Source organism: Tripterygium wilfordii, chromosome 19 (genome assembly GCF_013401445.1).
Source record: "Tripterygium wilfordii isolate XIE 37 chromosome 19, ASM1340144v1, whole genome shotgun sequence".
NCBI lineage: Eukaryota > Viridiplantae > Streptophyta > Magnoliopsida > Celastrales > Celastraceae > Tripterygium > Tripterygium wilfordii.
The window spans coordinates 2,162,457-2,180,369 of record NC_052250.1 but is presented as its reverse complement, the minus strand read 5'-3'; the positions used below and the strand labels follow the sequence as shown (position 1 = coordinate 2,180,369).

The 17,913-nt window shown below is 35.5% G+C and overlaps 1 protein-coding gene across 1 annotated transcript; it reads right to left on the bottom strand.

Moving 5' to 3' along the window:
* Window positions 1-114: 114 nt before the first annotated feature.
* On the bottom strand, window positions 115-10,136 carry LOC119986254 (MLO-like protein 14). Its single transcript, XM_038830829.1, has 15 exons — window positions 10,011-10,136; window positions 7,043-7,100; window positions 6,672-6,913; window positions 6,302-6,418; window positions 5,224-5,284; window positions 4,955-5,049; window positions 4,464-4,538; window positions 2,753-2,838; window positions 2,329-2,378; window positions 1,953-1,993; window positions 1,540-1,710; window positions 1,385-1,420; window positions 1,192-1,259; window positions 1,047-1,107; window positions 115-801 (listed from the first exon to the last, which is right to left on the bottom strand). Exons 1-15 carry the CDS (start codon window positions 10,134-10,136, stop codon window positions 409-411), a joined length of 1,680 nt encoding a protein of 559 aa, XP_038686757.1. The 3' UTR covers window positions 115-408.
* Between the last annotated feature and the right edge of the window lie 7,777 nt (window positions 10,137-17,913).

Here is a 17,913-nt window from a genome sequence, read left to right as displayed (position 1 = left end):
CACTTTCTCTTCCGTCAGTGTGTGTGTCTATATATATATATATCATCATCATCAACCGAGCTATTATCCCAAAAGTTTAGAGTCGGTTACACAAGTCTATAGTAACAAAGTGGAGAAAATGAAATAAGAAGTATCTTCATACTGAAACAAAGTGGAGAAAATGTTACTACATTTTCTAATTCAGAACTACCAAGAAGACTATTACAGAAAAATTCATAAAATGATTCCTTAGTCCATTCTACAACTTACAGCCAGAGTATTCTATCCGACTTAATCCTTCATTTCGATCCATAATTTTGCTAAACAGAAATTTAGCCGCGCCCTCTATTGTTGTTTTGTCGCAATGATGAAGCAAAATCCGTATTGTTGAATCAGTCTGGCCTTCTATGTCGTCCTTCACATTTTGCTTCACTCTCTTCTGGCCGGCAAAGAAGAAGATCGTGTAATGCCTTCAATATGCAGATTATATGGTGTTGATGGAGAAATGGAGGCAGAGGGCCGGAGGAGAGGTGTTCCAACCCGACTTGAGGTTTCGTTAGCAACTGGGGAAGGTACATTTATGCTAACGGAGTGTGGCTGTAACTCAATTTCATGGAATGTAGTATCAGCATTATCAGGAATATCTGTCAACTGACGATCATCTTCCTCGAGTGATAAAACTGTGCTGGTGTCTGTGCGTACAGTTGTTGAGTCATCAACCCAAAATCCATTTCTTCTCTTTCTTCTAGCTTCCTTTCCCCATCCATGAATTGTTTCCCTTATCCTTTGTGGAATTAAAGCAGCCTTATAGTTTGTTCCCATCTGAAAAACAGCAGTGTGGATAGTAACTAGAGAGCGACAAGTGAAGATCATAGTACTCAATAAACGAGCTGGCGTTCACCAAATAGAAAAACAGCAGTGTGGATAGTAACTAGTAAGCGACAAGTGAAGATCATAGTACTCAATAAACGAGCTGGCGTTCACCAAATAGGAGGCATGTGTGTGTCTAATCACTTGCTTACAAATCAAGAAGAAGAAAAATTAAATCCCAGAGTTAATTATAATACCTGAGTTACTAGTGCATACAGTGGCAACGTGCTGTAGCTGCAGAGGAACTGTCCTGCAAAACTATGGAAAAATGAAAATAAATTAAAGGTCAGAAGAGCCAATATACCATCTGTAGAATCACAACTAGGTAAAAGCTATACATACCCAAAAACAAGCCGTAAGTATACAATAAAATGGTTCCGAATAAAGCATGAATTATAGCCAAACTGCCACTGTAATTCAGCAAAAACGAGAGATTGGTTAGAACAGAATATCCAACACCCTATGCTAATTATAGAGAAGAAAAACCACTTCTTGTGATATAAAAATTATTCAGGCACAGAAAAAAAGGAGGTACCCAGAACCAAAAAAATGAAGCCAACTCAAATGCATTCTGCAAAAGGAAAAAAATAAAAGAAACACGAATCAGATACACTGACGTTAGGTCTTGAATTTTCCAGGGTAAAAAGGATATAGCAACATTTAGTGACTGATTTGTGAAGAGATTTCCACCTGGAACAGAACAAAGTGGATCAAAGACAACAACAGTTCTGGCTTCTTGAACCAGAAAAGCTCATCTCGAGGCCTCAGCTTTGTACCTCCAAAATATCCAGTTATGCCAGCATTCTCCAATGCCAAGGTTGCAATAACATGCTGTAGCTTTGCGCCCACCAGAAGAACAAGCTGTATATGAACAAAAGATGTCAGAATAACATGGCATATACAACACAAGCTCTTCTAACGAATCATCTGACAAAGGAATGGTTCTTCAGGAATCACCCTTTACTCTACTAATTCAACACCCAATTTTTTGAAGTGTTCATATGTTGGGCCATTCAATTAATGCATATCACGGTGACAGAAATGAGCACTTGCTCAGCATACAGGTGACTGATAAACAGAAACTGGGCAGATTGATTGCTTACAGTGATAGGAATGATCGCTATCCAGAAATAGAGATTAGACCCTGTCATAAGGTGCAATAGCCAAATGATAATTATTAGTGTAACGGGTTCAAACTTAAAAAGACTGAAATGTAAGATGATCATAAAGATGGGAACTATTATCTCCATTAGTTACATATGCTATCAACCATTTGTTCCATTGTTCCACAGCATGTCAGGAGCGATTTTCCAAAAGTTCAATATGAAGTTCCTCTAATGTTTGCCCGAGCATTCAATAAAGCAACAGTTTCTCTATTACATAATTTTTCACGCAAATTTAAAGCAAGAAATATAACCTCATTTTGCACATAACCTGCCATAAAGTTCACCTATTGGAGGAAAAAGAAAGACGGCATACCTTTAATATTAAACAACATGAAAGCAACAACAAATCCCCATAGTGGAGCACTGCAAGAGAATGAGATAAACAGGCATTTGAGCTTAGAAATTCCCAATGGATTGCAATCATGATTCACGATGGACAATAATAGTATAGCTCTCATGCCCTAGGACATATTTGTCTGTGTGTATGACAAGAAGAGAACTTATAGCTTCAGACAGTTTGCATGCAAGCCTCCAATGAATAGTCTAGGCAGAGAGCAGAGAACTGTACCACAGATTTATAAAATGACAACACTAATAACAAGTTTTCCAAACCAAACACACTCCGAAGTCAACTAGCAGGAGAGGAGGTTTAAACATGACCACAGATTAGACTATTCAAGTTCTGATTATTATGTCCTGAAGGGAAAAAAAATTAAAAAGCATTATATATCTTTTACCTCACACCAACAATCCTTTGAAATTCTTCTTCCATTGAGCGAATCATGTAGCCGTGAAAATCATATTTCAAAGGGAGGTTGTGATTCTGCATGAATAAGAGATTAAGGTAAGTAATTACCAAGCATTAATTTCACTAGAATTCCCTTGCGTATTAACATCAAAAAGCTATCAAATTAAAAAACAGTTCAAGCATATAACAAGTGGACACAGAAGCAGTCATATATTCCAATACCATTTCTTTTCTTTTGCACCAACTCACAACACACATTGGTATGCACTATATGGCAGTGGCACAGTAGGAGTGTATTTCAATACATTTTAATCTTGTGATATTCAGACCAGAAATTGACCATTAACAAGTTGAATGAGACCTAAAACAAATGTCAAAGTGTCGATGACTAATACAAAAAAATAAAAAATTTCACTTCAATAATTTGGAAACTCGGTAAATTATTGCCATCACAGCCACCTAGGTGACTCTTTAAGATGCAATCAATTTCAATAGCTATTTTCAATTTTGCACAGATCCTCTAATAGAGTAGCCAACTACAACACAACATGGTCAAAATGTCAGTCATTGTTGATCGTTATAAGGTCTATTTGAATCCACGATTTCCCAGTTATAAGTTATACTCACACAAAGTGTTGAGTTCTTTAAAAGGAGTGTGGCAAAGAGTCTGTATTCTTAGAACTACACACGTGCCTAACATACGATAAAGCTTGGTCTTTGCAGAGATCATATCGTATTCTTAGAACTGTTTGAGTCATTTTTCAGTTCGGAGACCATGAACAATAAAAACAGAGGACCTTTAGGCTTTAAGTCTTTAACACATTCTAAGCGAGAATTAATGCTAGCTGTGACTGTTGAGGAGGAACTGTGCAAGGATAATCTTCCTCCCCCACCTTTGTTGAAATCTTTTGCAAAATTAGTGAAATAAAGTAAAGGATGAAAAATTGAACTCTAAAGTAAAGGATGAAAAATTGCAATTACGAATTAATTCTAGCTAAACCTCCCTTAGACCTATTCTAAAGTAGTCGGATGATTACTAGATGAAATTATTAAAAAAATTAATTTGTTTTGTTTATTTCCCTAATTGGGTGGTATAGTTTATTGCATATGCATGCACTTTCCTCTCTTGATTGCATGGGATTCATTGGCTCAACTTCACTAACGCTTGCTATACTTTCTTTTATCAGGAGCAATGAATTCAAAAATTTTCACAAAATTTTCTTTCATTGTATACCTTACAACTTTAGCCTTTAAAAATAGCACCACGTTCCATATGAAGAAAAGAATGTGTACCAATTCAAAAATCAGCGCTATTTAGAACTATCCATTCCGACATAAATAGTGGCTTATTAGCCAGCCAGAATTAACCCAGTGCAACAAATGTAACTTCTATCATTTCTATCTCACGATGGCCTCTTATAGGTAGTCAATTTCAGCCCCTCGACTGGAGTTGCAGAAAGCAGGCCAAACTGGGGTTGCCAAGTGTCTTAGACCGAATTTATACATTCTTTTTGTTGATAAGATCTTTTCAACATTATTCTGCTCTCTTTGACCATCGCAAATTCTTTACGACAGGGTATAAGCCTGTTGGATTCTTTTTATCCTTAATTAGAGTATATCAGCAAATTATTCAAAAAATTTCCAAAAGAATTTATTGCACAGGAAACCTTCAGCAGCTAATATAAGAGAGCACAGCATACCGTGATGAAGCCCTTGCGAAGTGTAAGGTAGTCAGTGCGAACAACTGAGCGGCCAAACTGGCGGAAGAAGCATGTCTGCGAGTTGGCAAAACCAGCAAGCACAGAATAGAGAGTCACCATTAGATGCTTTAAAGCATGACTAAAAGTTGCACAGACAATTCAAGAATAGGTACCAAAATAAGAAAGCTTTTGAATACAATTTTAAGGGCAAAGCAGAGGAAACCTTGCATAGTGCAAAATGCGAACAATAGAAAAAACTACAGAGACTGGTGGGTTGGGGGTGCTTAACATTATGTCAATGTCTCTAAATTCAAGTGAAGCATATGATTGATATACAAGTAGTTTGTACTTAAATTTACATCATACAATAACAAAATCTGAAATCATACAGTAAGAAATGCCATTTAAAGGTTTTCGTCAAAAGGGTGTATCAAAGGGTAGAATTTAAATAGCAGAATGTAATTAAGCTAGAAAGAAAACTCTGAACCCACCACCCAAATAAGAAAGCTATTCCTGGTCAAAGGATTTGACGTGTGATATCTAACGAAGGTTGTTTGCCTCCGCATTGTCTTCTCTCGTGCAATTTCTGTTACAAAAGAAATGGTTAACTCGTGAATCTTGTAGTAATATTGTGCAGAAGGAATATATAACATTTACCTTGAACTGATTAAGACTTTAAAGTATGAGGTAGCCAGAGTAACAATCATAGTTGAATCTCATTCAAGATTTACCCAACATCACGTTACTGTTTTAAGCTTACCTGTTAAGGAGTCCTGATGGTCCATATGAGCCTCATCCTCCCATTGTCTCCAACTGTGGATCTGGCAAAAAATTACTTATCAACGAGGTAGCCAGAAGTAACAAAGAAAATGGAGGTCTAGTTTCTTGTTTGCAAGGGATAAGTAGCATTTACAATTCAAGAAAGGTAAGATAAAAAGAGTTCCATCTTCTTGAAGAAAAATTTGGCAGGAAATGCATTTGGTTTCAATTGAAGATACTGAAAAGTGCCTCAAGTTTCCCATTTCACAACATGCATAAGAACAAAATATATGATCAAGAAACATACAATTGCACCTAGATGCTCAAAGAAAGCCTCCTTCCGCCAAATAATCAAAGCAAAGTTGTGTTAGCTCTATAACCATCAGAATAGATCATTTCAAAGAGCTTGTTCAACTTGTAGTTAATTGGTTCTCCCACAGCAAGAGCCCATTTTTTTCCACCGCAAGGAGCTTAACCACAATGGATTATTGACCTTTCTTTACAGTAGAAAAAAATAATTTTCCCTTCTAATATTTACTAAATAGTATTCATCCAACCACCAAGGATTCAAACTCTATTTCAGGTGTCTCCTTTAGCATTACCTTGCCGATGTTTACATAATATAAAAGGCAAACAACAACTCCCGTGCCAAGGCTTCCACAATGGGCAAAGTCGAAGACAAGCAAGATGTACGCAACCTTCCCCGCATAATATGCAGAGACGCTGTTTCCGGGGGTTTGAAACTGTGACCTCTAAGTTGCATCTTTGAAACTTAACCATTGGACCATATTTTCGCCTGTTACCTTAAACAACTCTCGTGCACAAAGTTCCCACAATGAGCGAGGTTGGGACACAGCATGCCATATACTATGCTTAGATGAAGCATCATTTTTATTTATTCCATTGCACAATCTAAAATGGAATTAAAAAAAATACTAATAAGAACAATACAATTTGAACAAAGAATAACTATGTCCACAAGATGCGGAAAGTTCGTAGAACTAGAGAACCACAAAATTGGCATTCATAGAAGCAATTCTTTGGGCTAGACGTAGAAAATATGCAGTAGAAGATCTAACCTTCACAATTGCAAGCAACATTGTCAAGCAACTGTAAGATACATGAGTGATTGCCATGACAAAAATGAAGCGGTGTAACTGCTCGAGACCTTGATATGAAACAAATGGCTCGTGCCCCTGCACAACAGAAGAAATTTTAGAGCACCCCCACTATATTCAAGATGTAAGCAGAAAGAATTCACATCAAATTATATTTTAAAAGTAAATGTTAAAAATTTTGTATAAATTCTACATAAATAAAAACAGCAAATGGTAATAAAATAATCCTAATAAATTACTTTGGAAAATTTCCTCTTGTAGAAAAAAGTAGACAAAAAGTGAAAGTGTGAAACTGGAATCCTAGAACATTTTATACAGGCAAGTGACATGCCTCTTTGCAGGTATTTTTATCCAAGCTATTCAACATTCTCCGAAGTGAGTGTGGAACTGGAAATGCAGAAAGCATTAGCAGTTTACGGTCCCCAGAAACATTTTGTTCTGTTTCTTCGTCAATCTCAGACCTGGTGCATGGAGCAAATTTGCTGTCATAGAACTTTGATGAAATGCAAATGTTTGCTATTGTGCTTGAGGTAGCTGTCAGAAGGAGTGATATGAATCCTAGAAGCATCAACTCTGAAAACAAAATACAGCAAAGAAGAGCTTATTACATTGAAGATGTACACTACGCATATGAATAATTTGTCTCTAAACCATCAGAGACAAATCTTATTGTACTTCAAGCAGTTGCATTAGTTAATATACCTTCTTTCATCTTCTCCACAGCTGCAAGCAGAGGTTTTCGATTTGTTCTCCGCAACCACTGAAACAAAGGTATAACATGTCCATATAAGAGTGGGCAAAGACATTAGCAAAATTCTTATTGCAGCAAAAGATATCAAATTTAGGCCGAATTATATACTGATTAGTGACATTTTCTTGCTGTAATGAGTAGTTCCACTAAACAAGAGCATGTGATAGCAACACTATTATCAACACAAGTTCGAGCCAGTCCTTGATCACAAGCAGTTAAACTCCAAACAAAAGCGTGCAGCATACCATACAAGTTTTTGATGCAGGGCCCACCACAACAAAATTCACCTAGACATTTTGATTTCGCTGACTGCTGAACATACAAGTCACCTTGAAAATGATTTTTCTTTTTGGAGGGCGAAGAGGGAGGGGTAACTAGCAACATGATAGGCACATGCCTGAACTAGGAGCTTCTTACATAAACTAAAAAAAAAAAAAAAATTCCCCAAGTTCAACAACTAGGAAAATTTTGAGGAGTCTAATTTATGGGTTTTCTACTCGGATCAGTCTCCTAATACCTAGATCTAAGACTGCTTCTGAAATTTTGTAAAGTCACCAAATATCATAAGGATTACACGAAAGAGGATATATAATGTAACCTTGAGTGTGGGTGCAGAGATTCCAGTTTAGGCCTAGTTACCATTTAGGTCAGAAATCCTCATACGCATTCATAGCAAAAGGGAATTTCAAGGGATAATAACTTTAATTATCTCAACCCAATGTAGGTGTAAATTGAACCAAGTCTCCTCATATGTATTTATCTAGGTTGTGGTTCTGGAGTAAAACATATTCACAGGTACAATAATTAAGACTTCAATAAGGTTTCAATGTAAATTATGAATGAATACATCAAGGAAAACATGATTTTGGTACTTTATAAATAACTATTTCCTGATTGAAATACTTGTCCCAACAAATAAACTTGATGTGTGAACTTGCATTTAGTTTCAGTACTGAGAACCATGTTCTATTTTCAAATTATATATACAAGAACTACTTAAAAGGTTTACTTATTTTTTTTTGAATTGAAACATGATTAATCTGTCAAAGTCATGAGGACCAAATAGTTAAAAAGGTGTTGAGACTAACAATACAAGCTTAAAGGCTTCATCAAAACCTTAATACCTTCATAAAATATAACACGAAATACTGTGTTAGTTTTTCTCCTTGATTTGATCCACAAAATCATGAATGAAAGTCAAAGGCACATAGATCCTCATTAAATTACTTCCTGACCTCTTGCCTAGTGCCTTGGGCAAATATCCCTACCAAATTTTCAATAGCTCCATTCGAGTACTTAAAGCCTGTCTGTTTTCAACTTCTATTTTGCCACCAGAAACTCCCAATGAATTTTAAATGAAACTTTCCCTCCCTATTTTTGAAATTATGGAAGCATGAACATGAGGTTTGGAAAAAGAAAAGGATGAAATGATGGGACATACAAAGAGGCCATGATGCAGGAGGACCATTAATATAGGCTTTTATAAGTTAGTCTATTATTGGGTTAATTTGAAGTAAGTTTGTTTTAGTTTTGATACCAAGGGTATTGTCGAAATTTCCAGATATGTTGGAATTTCGAATTTAGTAATAGTTATTTGTTTTGAGAGTCTTATTAGGTTATTTTGTTAAGTCAAGTCCTAGTTATAATTGGAGTCATATTAGTTTACCTTTAGGGATCCTAGTTTTATTTGAAGGAAGTTTCTTATGTAATTAGGATTACTAGGAGTCTATATATATGGATGCAAGTCAAGAATAAATAATAATGAGAGTTTTTATACAAATTTGCTATAGGAGAGATTCCTTAGACACGCTCGGTGAGAGGCTGAGAGGGGAAGGTGAGTTTATCCAACCCTACCTGAGAGATTCAGGATCGTTTTGTTTGATTCAAAAAATTCAAGAATTTTGGTTCCAGATTCAGATGAATCAGACCTGGAATTGTGAATTTATGTCCTAGGGTTCTTAATTTTGGGCTTAATTTGGGGGTTAGGGTTTTGGTTGCTCAATCCTAAACAAATTCTGCATCGGTAGTTCAAAAACTACATCAGGCCATTTACTAATGGAAGCTCATAGGCTTCTACAAAGTTTTAGTACCTTTGAGAAGAAAGAACACAGAATATTGGCTTGGTTTATCTTGCATGGTTTTATCCACAAAATCATAAAGGAAAGGCAAATGATTCTTATGGATTTTAGTTTGAAATCTTTCTACGAATGACTTTGTGAATATCCCCTCCCTAAACATCCAACAGATCATAGTAGACCTTTTAAATTCTCAGTATGAGATAACATACATAGGCATTCATATTGCAGTCTCCATCAGAATTCAAAAATCTCACTCCAAAAAACACTAAATATGGAATGTAAAGACATTTCAAGCAGCTGCCAAAAAGCACCGAAAATGAATGCAACCATAACAGCAACAACAAAATAATAACTAGAAATTCTTAACTCAAATTCCCCAAAGATCTCAAGAATAAAATGTATGCTTGGAATCATGCCACTGTTAGAACCATTACTACGTTTGAATGTCCACATTTTTAAAAACCCAAGACACTAGATTGAGTTAACAAATTTGTACTTTGGAAATGCACCTAGAATTTGATCAAAGAAATACACATATTTGGCATATTGGATTCAGTAACACGAAATCATCGCTCAATTGAATGCTCCCACAGTTTCCTAAAGACAAATAAACTGAAGCAACCAAAAAACTACTCTTATCAATTTTCTTTTAACTCAATTGTGTGTAATGATCCAGATCATTTCTCAATTTCCAGAAAAAAGGATATTAAGAAGTATCAAAAATGACACCAAGCCATTTCACATAACATTCGTAGTATTAAAACTAAAACAGCAGCAACAACATAAAAAGACATCAGGAATCACTACTAATTCAAATATCCAAATACTAAATGCCACTTACATTACTCAAGCGGTGAATTAAGCGCTCCACAATCAAAGAAACAGCTACGAAGATTGTCAATACTGTAGCAACAGACCATGTTGGAGTCAAGGCCAAGGACCGCATTTCTTTCGAATCGTCTGACATTTTGAAACCCCTAAATCATAAACCTTATCAATCTGCCCCACAATCACGCTCTTAGAGCAGCAAATATTTTCATACAAGCACTGACAAAGAACCTTCCTTTCCTTAATCATACAAGAGAACCCATATAACAGAATCAGAGATCACAACTATTACATCAGACACCAGTCTTACAATGTATGAACACCAAGCATACTAAACGCTACAAACTACATCCAGGCTAGTACACAAGAGATAGATACAAAAGCCCTCAATTTATATATCCTCATAACCAAATTTACCAAAATGAGGAAAAGAATAGGCCCAAGAAACTGCAGTCCATCCTGAACGACCCAAATACAAAGAAAATAAAAGATCCAAGACCCCTTTTGCAGGCGAATAGAATAGTACCAATTGCCAACTACAACAACGTCGATGGGTAAAGAAACAACCTCAAACTTCTTCTATTCCAAGAAAAAAAATAATATTCTTCAGCACTTGCAGAAGCGCCAAGAAACTCCCAAAGGAGATGGCGTTCCCTCAATATTGGGGAAATCGATTTGCAATCACAAAACACCAAACCCCTCTTCAAAGAACACAGAACTCGCAAAAACGCAGAAACGACTCCCCTTTCATAGCAATAACTGCTCAACTGCCTCTCTCACTCTCACAAAAAGTCCTGAACCAGTAGTTCAAACTACAACACCTACCGATATCAAATGTCTAGCCTTTTTCTCTCAAAACCAGAACCCACATCAACATTCAAATTAGATCTCCCTTGCAACACAAAATCCGCCTCAAATTCTTGGTATCTGACAACAACTAGACCAAAAAAGTTAATGAACTACTGGGGTTTTAGGAAACCCAACATTGTACAGACCAGAACACTTGGGACAAAAAAAGAAAGAAAGAAACCTTCACCAGGAGAGATCTCAGTCTCTCCTCTCTTTTGATTTATGAACAAAACAAATGGCAGTCCATGAATTAAATTTATTCATTCATACGAGAAAGTCGGCCTTATTTTTACTTTTTTTTTTTGTGCCACAATAACAAAAGGTTTGAACTTTTTGGATGTTGAAAGTTGGGAATTGGGACCCAACTACTCTAGTGTTTTGGTCCTCACTCCTCACAAATCCCCCGTTAATTGGGGGGCTCCTTTCCGGAAAGTAGAAACCCAAATGCATGCAGAGTTACAACTAATATATACTATTAATTAAAATATCAAACACATGCTTAAACTTTTCTTTTCTTTTTTAAAGAGAGGTCATGGACGTGAATGTAACGGGTGGCAAAAAAAAATCTGATTTTGGGGTGAGACAACAACACGAACTTAATTGATCAAATTTATATTGAATTAAATTTGGACAAATAAATCGGATAATGATCTAATTCAGGTTAAGGTGCAGACAAATAGATTGAACAAGATTTTATGTGTTTAGATCCAGAGTCGATTTTAAACGGATAAAAAATTTGTATTTAGACCCAAATTTCGGATATATAAATTATGTTCAAAGCCTAAATTTGATTTAATCTGAATCGAACAAATTTTGACATCCAAACCAAGATAAAATAAAACAAAAAAATATGGGTGTTTACTTTTCCTAATTCCTATGAACACAATGACATAAGGCAAAAATAGGCGCTTGGCTAGATTAGGCCCCAATTTCACTATTCACAAAATTTCATGTGAGGTATGAGCCACCAACAACAAAAATGTCAAACATCATTATCAATAGATTTCACAAAGAAAAGGAGGCTCAATTAATCAATTTGGATCATCTCAAACTTCATTATGAAGTAATTCAACATATTCCACACAAGCCATATATATACATATTAATGTTTTTCAAGCCAACAACCCCTCAGCAGACGTGATTAATACTTGTATTAAAATTATGTGGTACCCATGTTCGAGTCTACATTCATACTTACCTACTAAAAGATGTTTTTCATACACTTGGCATTTTGATATTGTGCATACACTTTGTTAACAAAATGTTTCATACTTTTATATATAGGTCAATTAATTACCTCAGGTATTTATTAATTTTATTTTAATGATATTAATATTGATAAATTTATATTAATGACATTAAATTTGATTTTGATATTCATCAATCTCTACATTAATCACATTGTGATTCTTAGTAATTGTATATTAATCATATTTTGATGGTATTACATATGAGATTGCTGTATTAAAGAGAGGTGGTTCAGTTGATAATCGGTTGAATTAGGTATAATATATGTGTCCAAAAGTTCGATTCTAACTGTAAATATATTTCATTACAATATTCTAAAAAAAGAAAAAAAAAGAGATGAGATTGATGTGATATTTCCCCACTTTTATGGTGGGGATTGATATGAAGAAAAACACAAATTAAGGAATTGATGTCTCACTTTTGAAAAAGCAGTCTTAAAAGAGGATCAACCACTGGTACTGAAACAGAAACAGCCATGCAACAACGTAAGCAAAGCTGTCCAATTTGGCCCTTTGCACTTTGAGACAACACACTTGTGTTTGTTAACAAGACGGACCCCCCCACTAATTATATTAATTTAAGTAAAATACCCTCTATTTGAATATATAAAATATTTAAAAACTGAAACGTTTAGAACTTATATACGTGCACTGGTCAATAAGAAATCTTTTGACCAACGAAAGGTGATTTGGTTGATAATTTATTGGGTTAGACATATGTATGTACAAGGTTCGATTCTAATGAGAAACATATTTCTCAACGGTATTTCAAAAAACATGCTAAGAAGAAATCCTTTGTATTTGGACTCTATAAACAATGACGGATCTAGAATTCCAGTCATTAGAGTGCATACTAATCAATTCCCATATTGATCAAACCGGGCTGGCTTTTTGGGGCATTGTTCTTCGTATTATCTTGAAGAGAAAATTGACTTCTTTTTTTTCTTTCCGTGTCGTGACTTTTTGAGTCTTGTTCTTTCTTCGTCTTTGTTGTGTCTTTTTCTTTCTAGAGTTTTTGGAATGTCGTTCTTGGAATTTCGCTGGAGGACTAACCCCCCAATGTGGTAAGAGTAGATCCGCCTCCGTCTATAAACATATATAATGACTTTTTTTTTGTATTGTTGTGACTTTTTGGGTCTTGTTCCTTTTTTTTTTTTTTTTCTTCTTGCGTTTTTTTTTTCTAACGTTTTTGGAACGTTATTGAGTAGAGACAAAATGGACTATTCAGACGTGGATTTAGCCTAATAGATTTTTTCTTAACCAGCTCAGCTGCTCAATACTTTTGCATGTGTACATGATTTCACTAGGGGCCAGGCTCGCAGTGTTATGATAGTGGATCACCCCTCTCCGGAAACATATATAATGGTTTAATTAACTTGAATGTAATTATATTACTATTATATATATGTGCGTGTTGAAAATTAATTTTATATATAATATTTGTTAAAAATCAAAATTTATATTGTTGTTGGCACTTTCTGCAAATAGCACGGGCTCCCAATTAGTTCAAAGAAGGCAAATATATTTTATGTGACGTTGCTTAATTATACATAATTATTTACAGTAACCTAATCTGTGTGCCTTACTCTTTCTAATTAAGTCATATTTTGTCCTCACTTATTTTAATGTGGTGGTTGAATTTCACAACCACAATCATGTTCCCACCGACCAAATAAAATGGAAATTAAATCTACATGCATGCATAGAGAGATCTGAAATGATTTGATTGTTTATTGATCGAGGCTATCCGATTTGGCGACCATAAAAAAACACATTTGATTTTCGGGGTAATATAATGTTTAGTCATTGAAAGAGTTGACAAGCTCAGTCACTGAATTTTCAAACATTCCAACTTAAAAATCCAAAGTTGAAAATTGTTCTAATATACACACAGACAGATTTCTCATTGTTTGAACATATTTCTTAGTTTGATTTTTTATGCCACAACAGCGAGTTTATTGTTCGAAGAGTGAAAAATCTGCCCATATATGTAAATTGGAATAATTTTCAATTTTCGATTCTTAAATTGGAACGTTTGAAAATTCGATGATCTAATTGAGTCTGATCAATTATTTCTGTGACCAAAAATTATATTACCCCTTTCATTTTCAATGTGAGTTCATTCCTAACTTCAGCACCAAAAATAAATCAAAGTCAAAAAAGTTTTTTTTTCTTGGTGTGGATCAAACATATATGGCATGGGCTAACCTGGTAATTCATTTTATCAAGCAGGCCCAACCAAATTTATGTGAGTGTGATCACACTCTTGACAATAAATTCTGCAAAATAGATAACCACAAAAAAATTGAAACAATTTGTATTTTAATTGAAATTGTGTTTGCACTCATTTGTCTTGCTCTCTTCTCGTGTGTTCTCATCTAATTAACGATTGAGAAAAACTTGACTTAATTTGGATTTGACATCGCTTTGACTTGAGTAAAATTTCAAGTCGCTAAGTTCCCTGGAGCATCTCTCGGATTCAATGCTTTAGATTTTGGGTCAATGCACTTGAAGTATTGTTTACGCTATGGATTTAAAGCCCATGTGACTTTATCTTTTTTAAAGAGCATCAAGTTTTTGAAGATGACTTCAAATTTATAAACCACATGGTTGGTGCTTACAAAATCGATGTAGGACATTTACGTCTTACACTCCCCTGCGCTTGACTTGTGGGCTCGATTATACGAGACCCAACAAGTGGAATATGTTCTCTCTTTCCTGACTTTATAGTAGCTAAAGTTTCTTGACTCTTCTAAAACTTCTTAAATGAAAGGAACCCGGAAGGAGTGGAGTCGAAAGATCATTAGTATCGTGTCTATGCTCCAATATCATGTAATAATTTGAAGAAATTGCGAGAAATGTGAAGAATGGGATCATAAGTATAAGAAAGAGGGGTGAGAGATTTTGGGCCCAATCCACTTGAGGTATTGTCTACACTTTGGGCCCAAGGCTTACATGATTTTGTCATTCTAAAAAGCACTTCAAGTGTTTAAAGATGATCTCAAACTTATAAATTATATGATTGATACTTATCAAGCTGATATGGAATATTTTAAATCTTACACGTTTAAAGAAGTAACTAGTGAAAGCAAAATAGATATAATGCTTAAGGAAAATAAAAGTTGATTGAAACTACACTACACGGTTCTTAAAGTTGCCTGATTACTTAAATAAAAAGCCTATAATCTGTCATGTGGTAGGTAATGACGGACTTCGTTACCTCCAGTGTGTGTATATATATATATGTTCGATGTCTTCTGTATTAGATAGTAGATATCCAAAATCCAATTGTTAGGGATAGCAGTGTTTGGGTTATGGATGATGTGTGGTCAGATGTGTTGGAACTTACTGTCAGTCCAAAAATTTTGATTAGCGGTTGTACCAAATCTGACCTCTTCACCAAACGGACTATGTGTAAGCTGAGAACACAAGATTGCTGGTTCAAGGTTGCCTTATGAGAAAAGGACTTAAAATTCGTATCGTGCCAACCTGAAAAAATAAGAGACATAAGACTATCACCGGAATATAAGAACTTATATTAGAAAGAAATGAAAAACAACATATTGTTGGAATGCATCAGGAATTTCATTGAAAAGGAATACATCCTAAAATGTATCTGGCGTGCTTTATAAGCCAAAATGAAACATAGCCACGGAAGCCTTATAAAGTAAAGGGCTGAGCTAGAAAGTAGTTGGTCGGAGCCATGCTAATTGACAAGATAAGTGATCGGAGTCATTGCCTAAGAAAGCAGTAAAGATATGTAGACGCATAGTTTGTGTTTGACGCGGGGTGCTTGTAAATTTCTCTTCCTTCTCCTTTTATATTGTTCACGGTGACCATGGTGAACTTCAACTCCTATTTCCCTAGCATTTCCCTCATGTATTTTGTCATGGGGAATTATGGGAAACCACATTCTCTTTGCTTTCTTGAGTGATTGGGTTAGTGGTCTTCATAACCACAACCTTCTCCTGAAAAGGGGGATGATGACACACTTCCCTAGTCGTGCTCCTTCTTCAAGGTGGATGTGGATGCTCAAGGAAGCTGTGGTGTGCTCTACCATCCTGGTTTGCAGGCTTCGTGCTTCAAATTGTGGAAACATGACTAGTAGCCGCCATTCTATTGATACTCCTGCATGAAGGGTCATAGGAAAATGTCTTCTTCTTCGGGGTACAGTGATTTTGGCTTCTTAGTGCTGTGTAGCAAGTGGAAACGTGTTTGAGAGAATTAAAAAACGTAGGGCTAACAAACCCTCGACTTCTCCTGGACTTCCTTTGAGATAATTCCGCTAAAAACTCGGTTCTCTTTTAACAAACTAATTTGAAAGATGATAAACCGTTAAGACAATAATTTCCCTATTTGTAATCTTTTGGATATTGATTTTCAGACACTCCTGATATCCAGCAACTAATTCTTGGATATCACACTAATAAACACCAAAAAAAACTGCAAAATGAACAAAAATCAAAAATAAAAATCGTCATGCTCTTGCCACGTGTCAGCTGGAGGTTGACTGTTCTTTGAAAAATGTGGGACCCAAATTCTGACATGTCAATAGATATGTGAGGGTCATTTACGGTACAAACAAACACACACACAACACAATATTATATCCATTAATCAAACTTTCTAGAAAATTGTAATCTATTCAATTGTGTTGGCACTTGATTCCTACTTTACATTACCTCTTTCACGAAAGATTAGAGAGGCCCAAGAAATAATAATACCTCATTAGGGTTTCTTGTATTGAGCATATGATAAGAATGGACAACCATGTGAGAAGAATGAACAATCAGCTTCTCTGTTTTCATTATATTATGTACAAGAGTATACACACACACATATATATATATATAGCTCATCATGCTATTCTTGGGAACCCCTAATTCGTCAAGCCTACAATCACGGGATCTCACTGAGTGTGAAACCTATACAAATTACGACATAGAATCCCTACAATCTCTCCTAATCAACTCATGTCAACATCTTGGTGGTCTTAGAACAAGCTTTCCAATAGAAGGTACTATGAAGGAAATTGTTATTTGTCCCAACACTTTTGGTCCCAAATCTTCCCATGAAACTTCTTTCACATGCAAATGTAGTGGGTGCCTTTGACTTTGGCTGGTATATATGTCCTTAGTTCGCTATTAAGCAATGGACAAGGCCGGCAACTGTCCTATCGCCACCAGTCTGTCTTTTTGGCTGTTACTGTCCAAAAGTCTCAGAGGAAGTTCGAGTGTTGGGAGTTAGGACACATAACACGCGCCAAAATGCCAACTACCATGTGTGGATAATCTATTGTTATCCACTAACATGTTTTTTGAACGAGGAGTAGAGATTTGAACCCTGATTATCAAGGTAATAGACATCATTTTTATCACTCCAATTAATAACTCGGGTGTTAAGGTATGCGGATGATTTACTCAGCAAGATAACATTATGAATTCATATTCAAGACTTATACGATTGTGTTCCTTGTAAACCACCAATAAAAAAGTATAACCCAATAACTTTTACCAATGATAACTCTCCCACATGTACATGAAATCACACATTTTTGTTGGAATGAGAACATCATAGCCATCCCCAAAACTTAGAAATCAAACCTAATATTGGTCCTCTATTTATGACTCTCATTTTATCCACTATTTCTTGCGATATATTGAATGTTAAATCAACCTTAGGTGTATATTTCACGTAGGATTGAGAGTAAATTAAAGGTCTATAGCATTGCTCCTCTTTGGAATGGTCATATACCTTAACAGGGGACACGTGTATGTCACATATCGCGTCTACCACCTTTCCCCTACTTGCGCAGCTGAT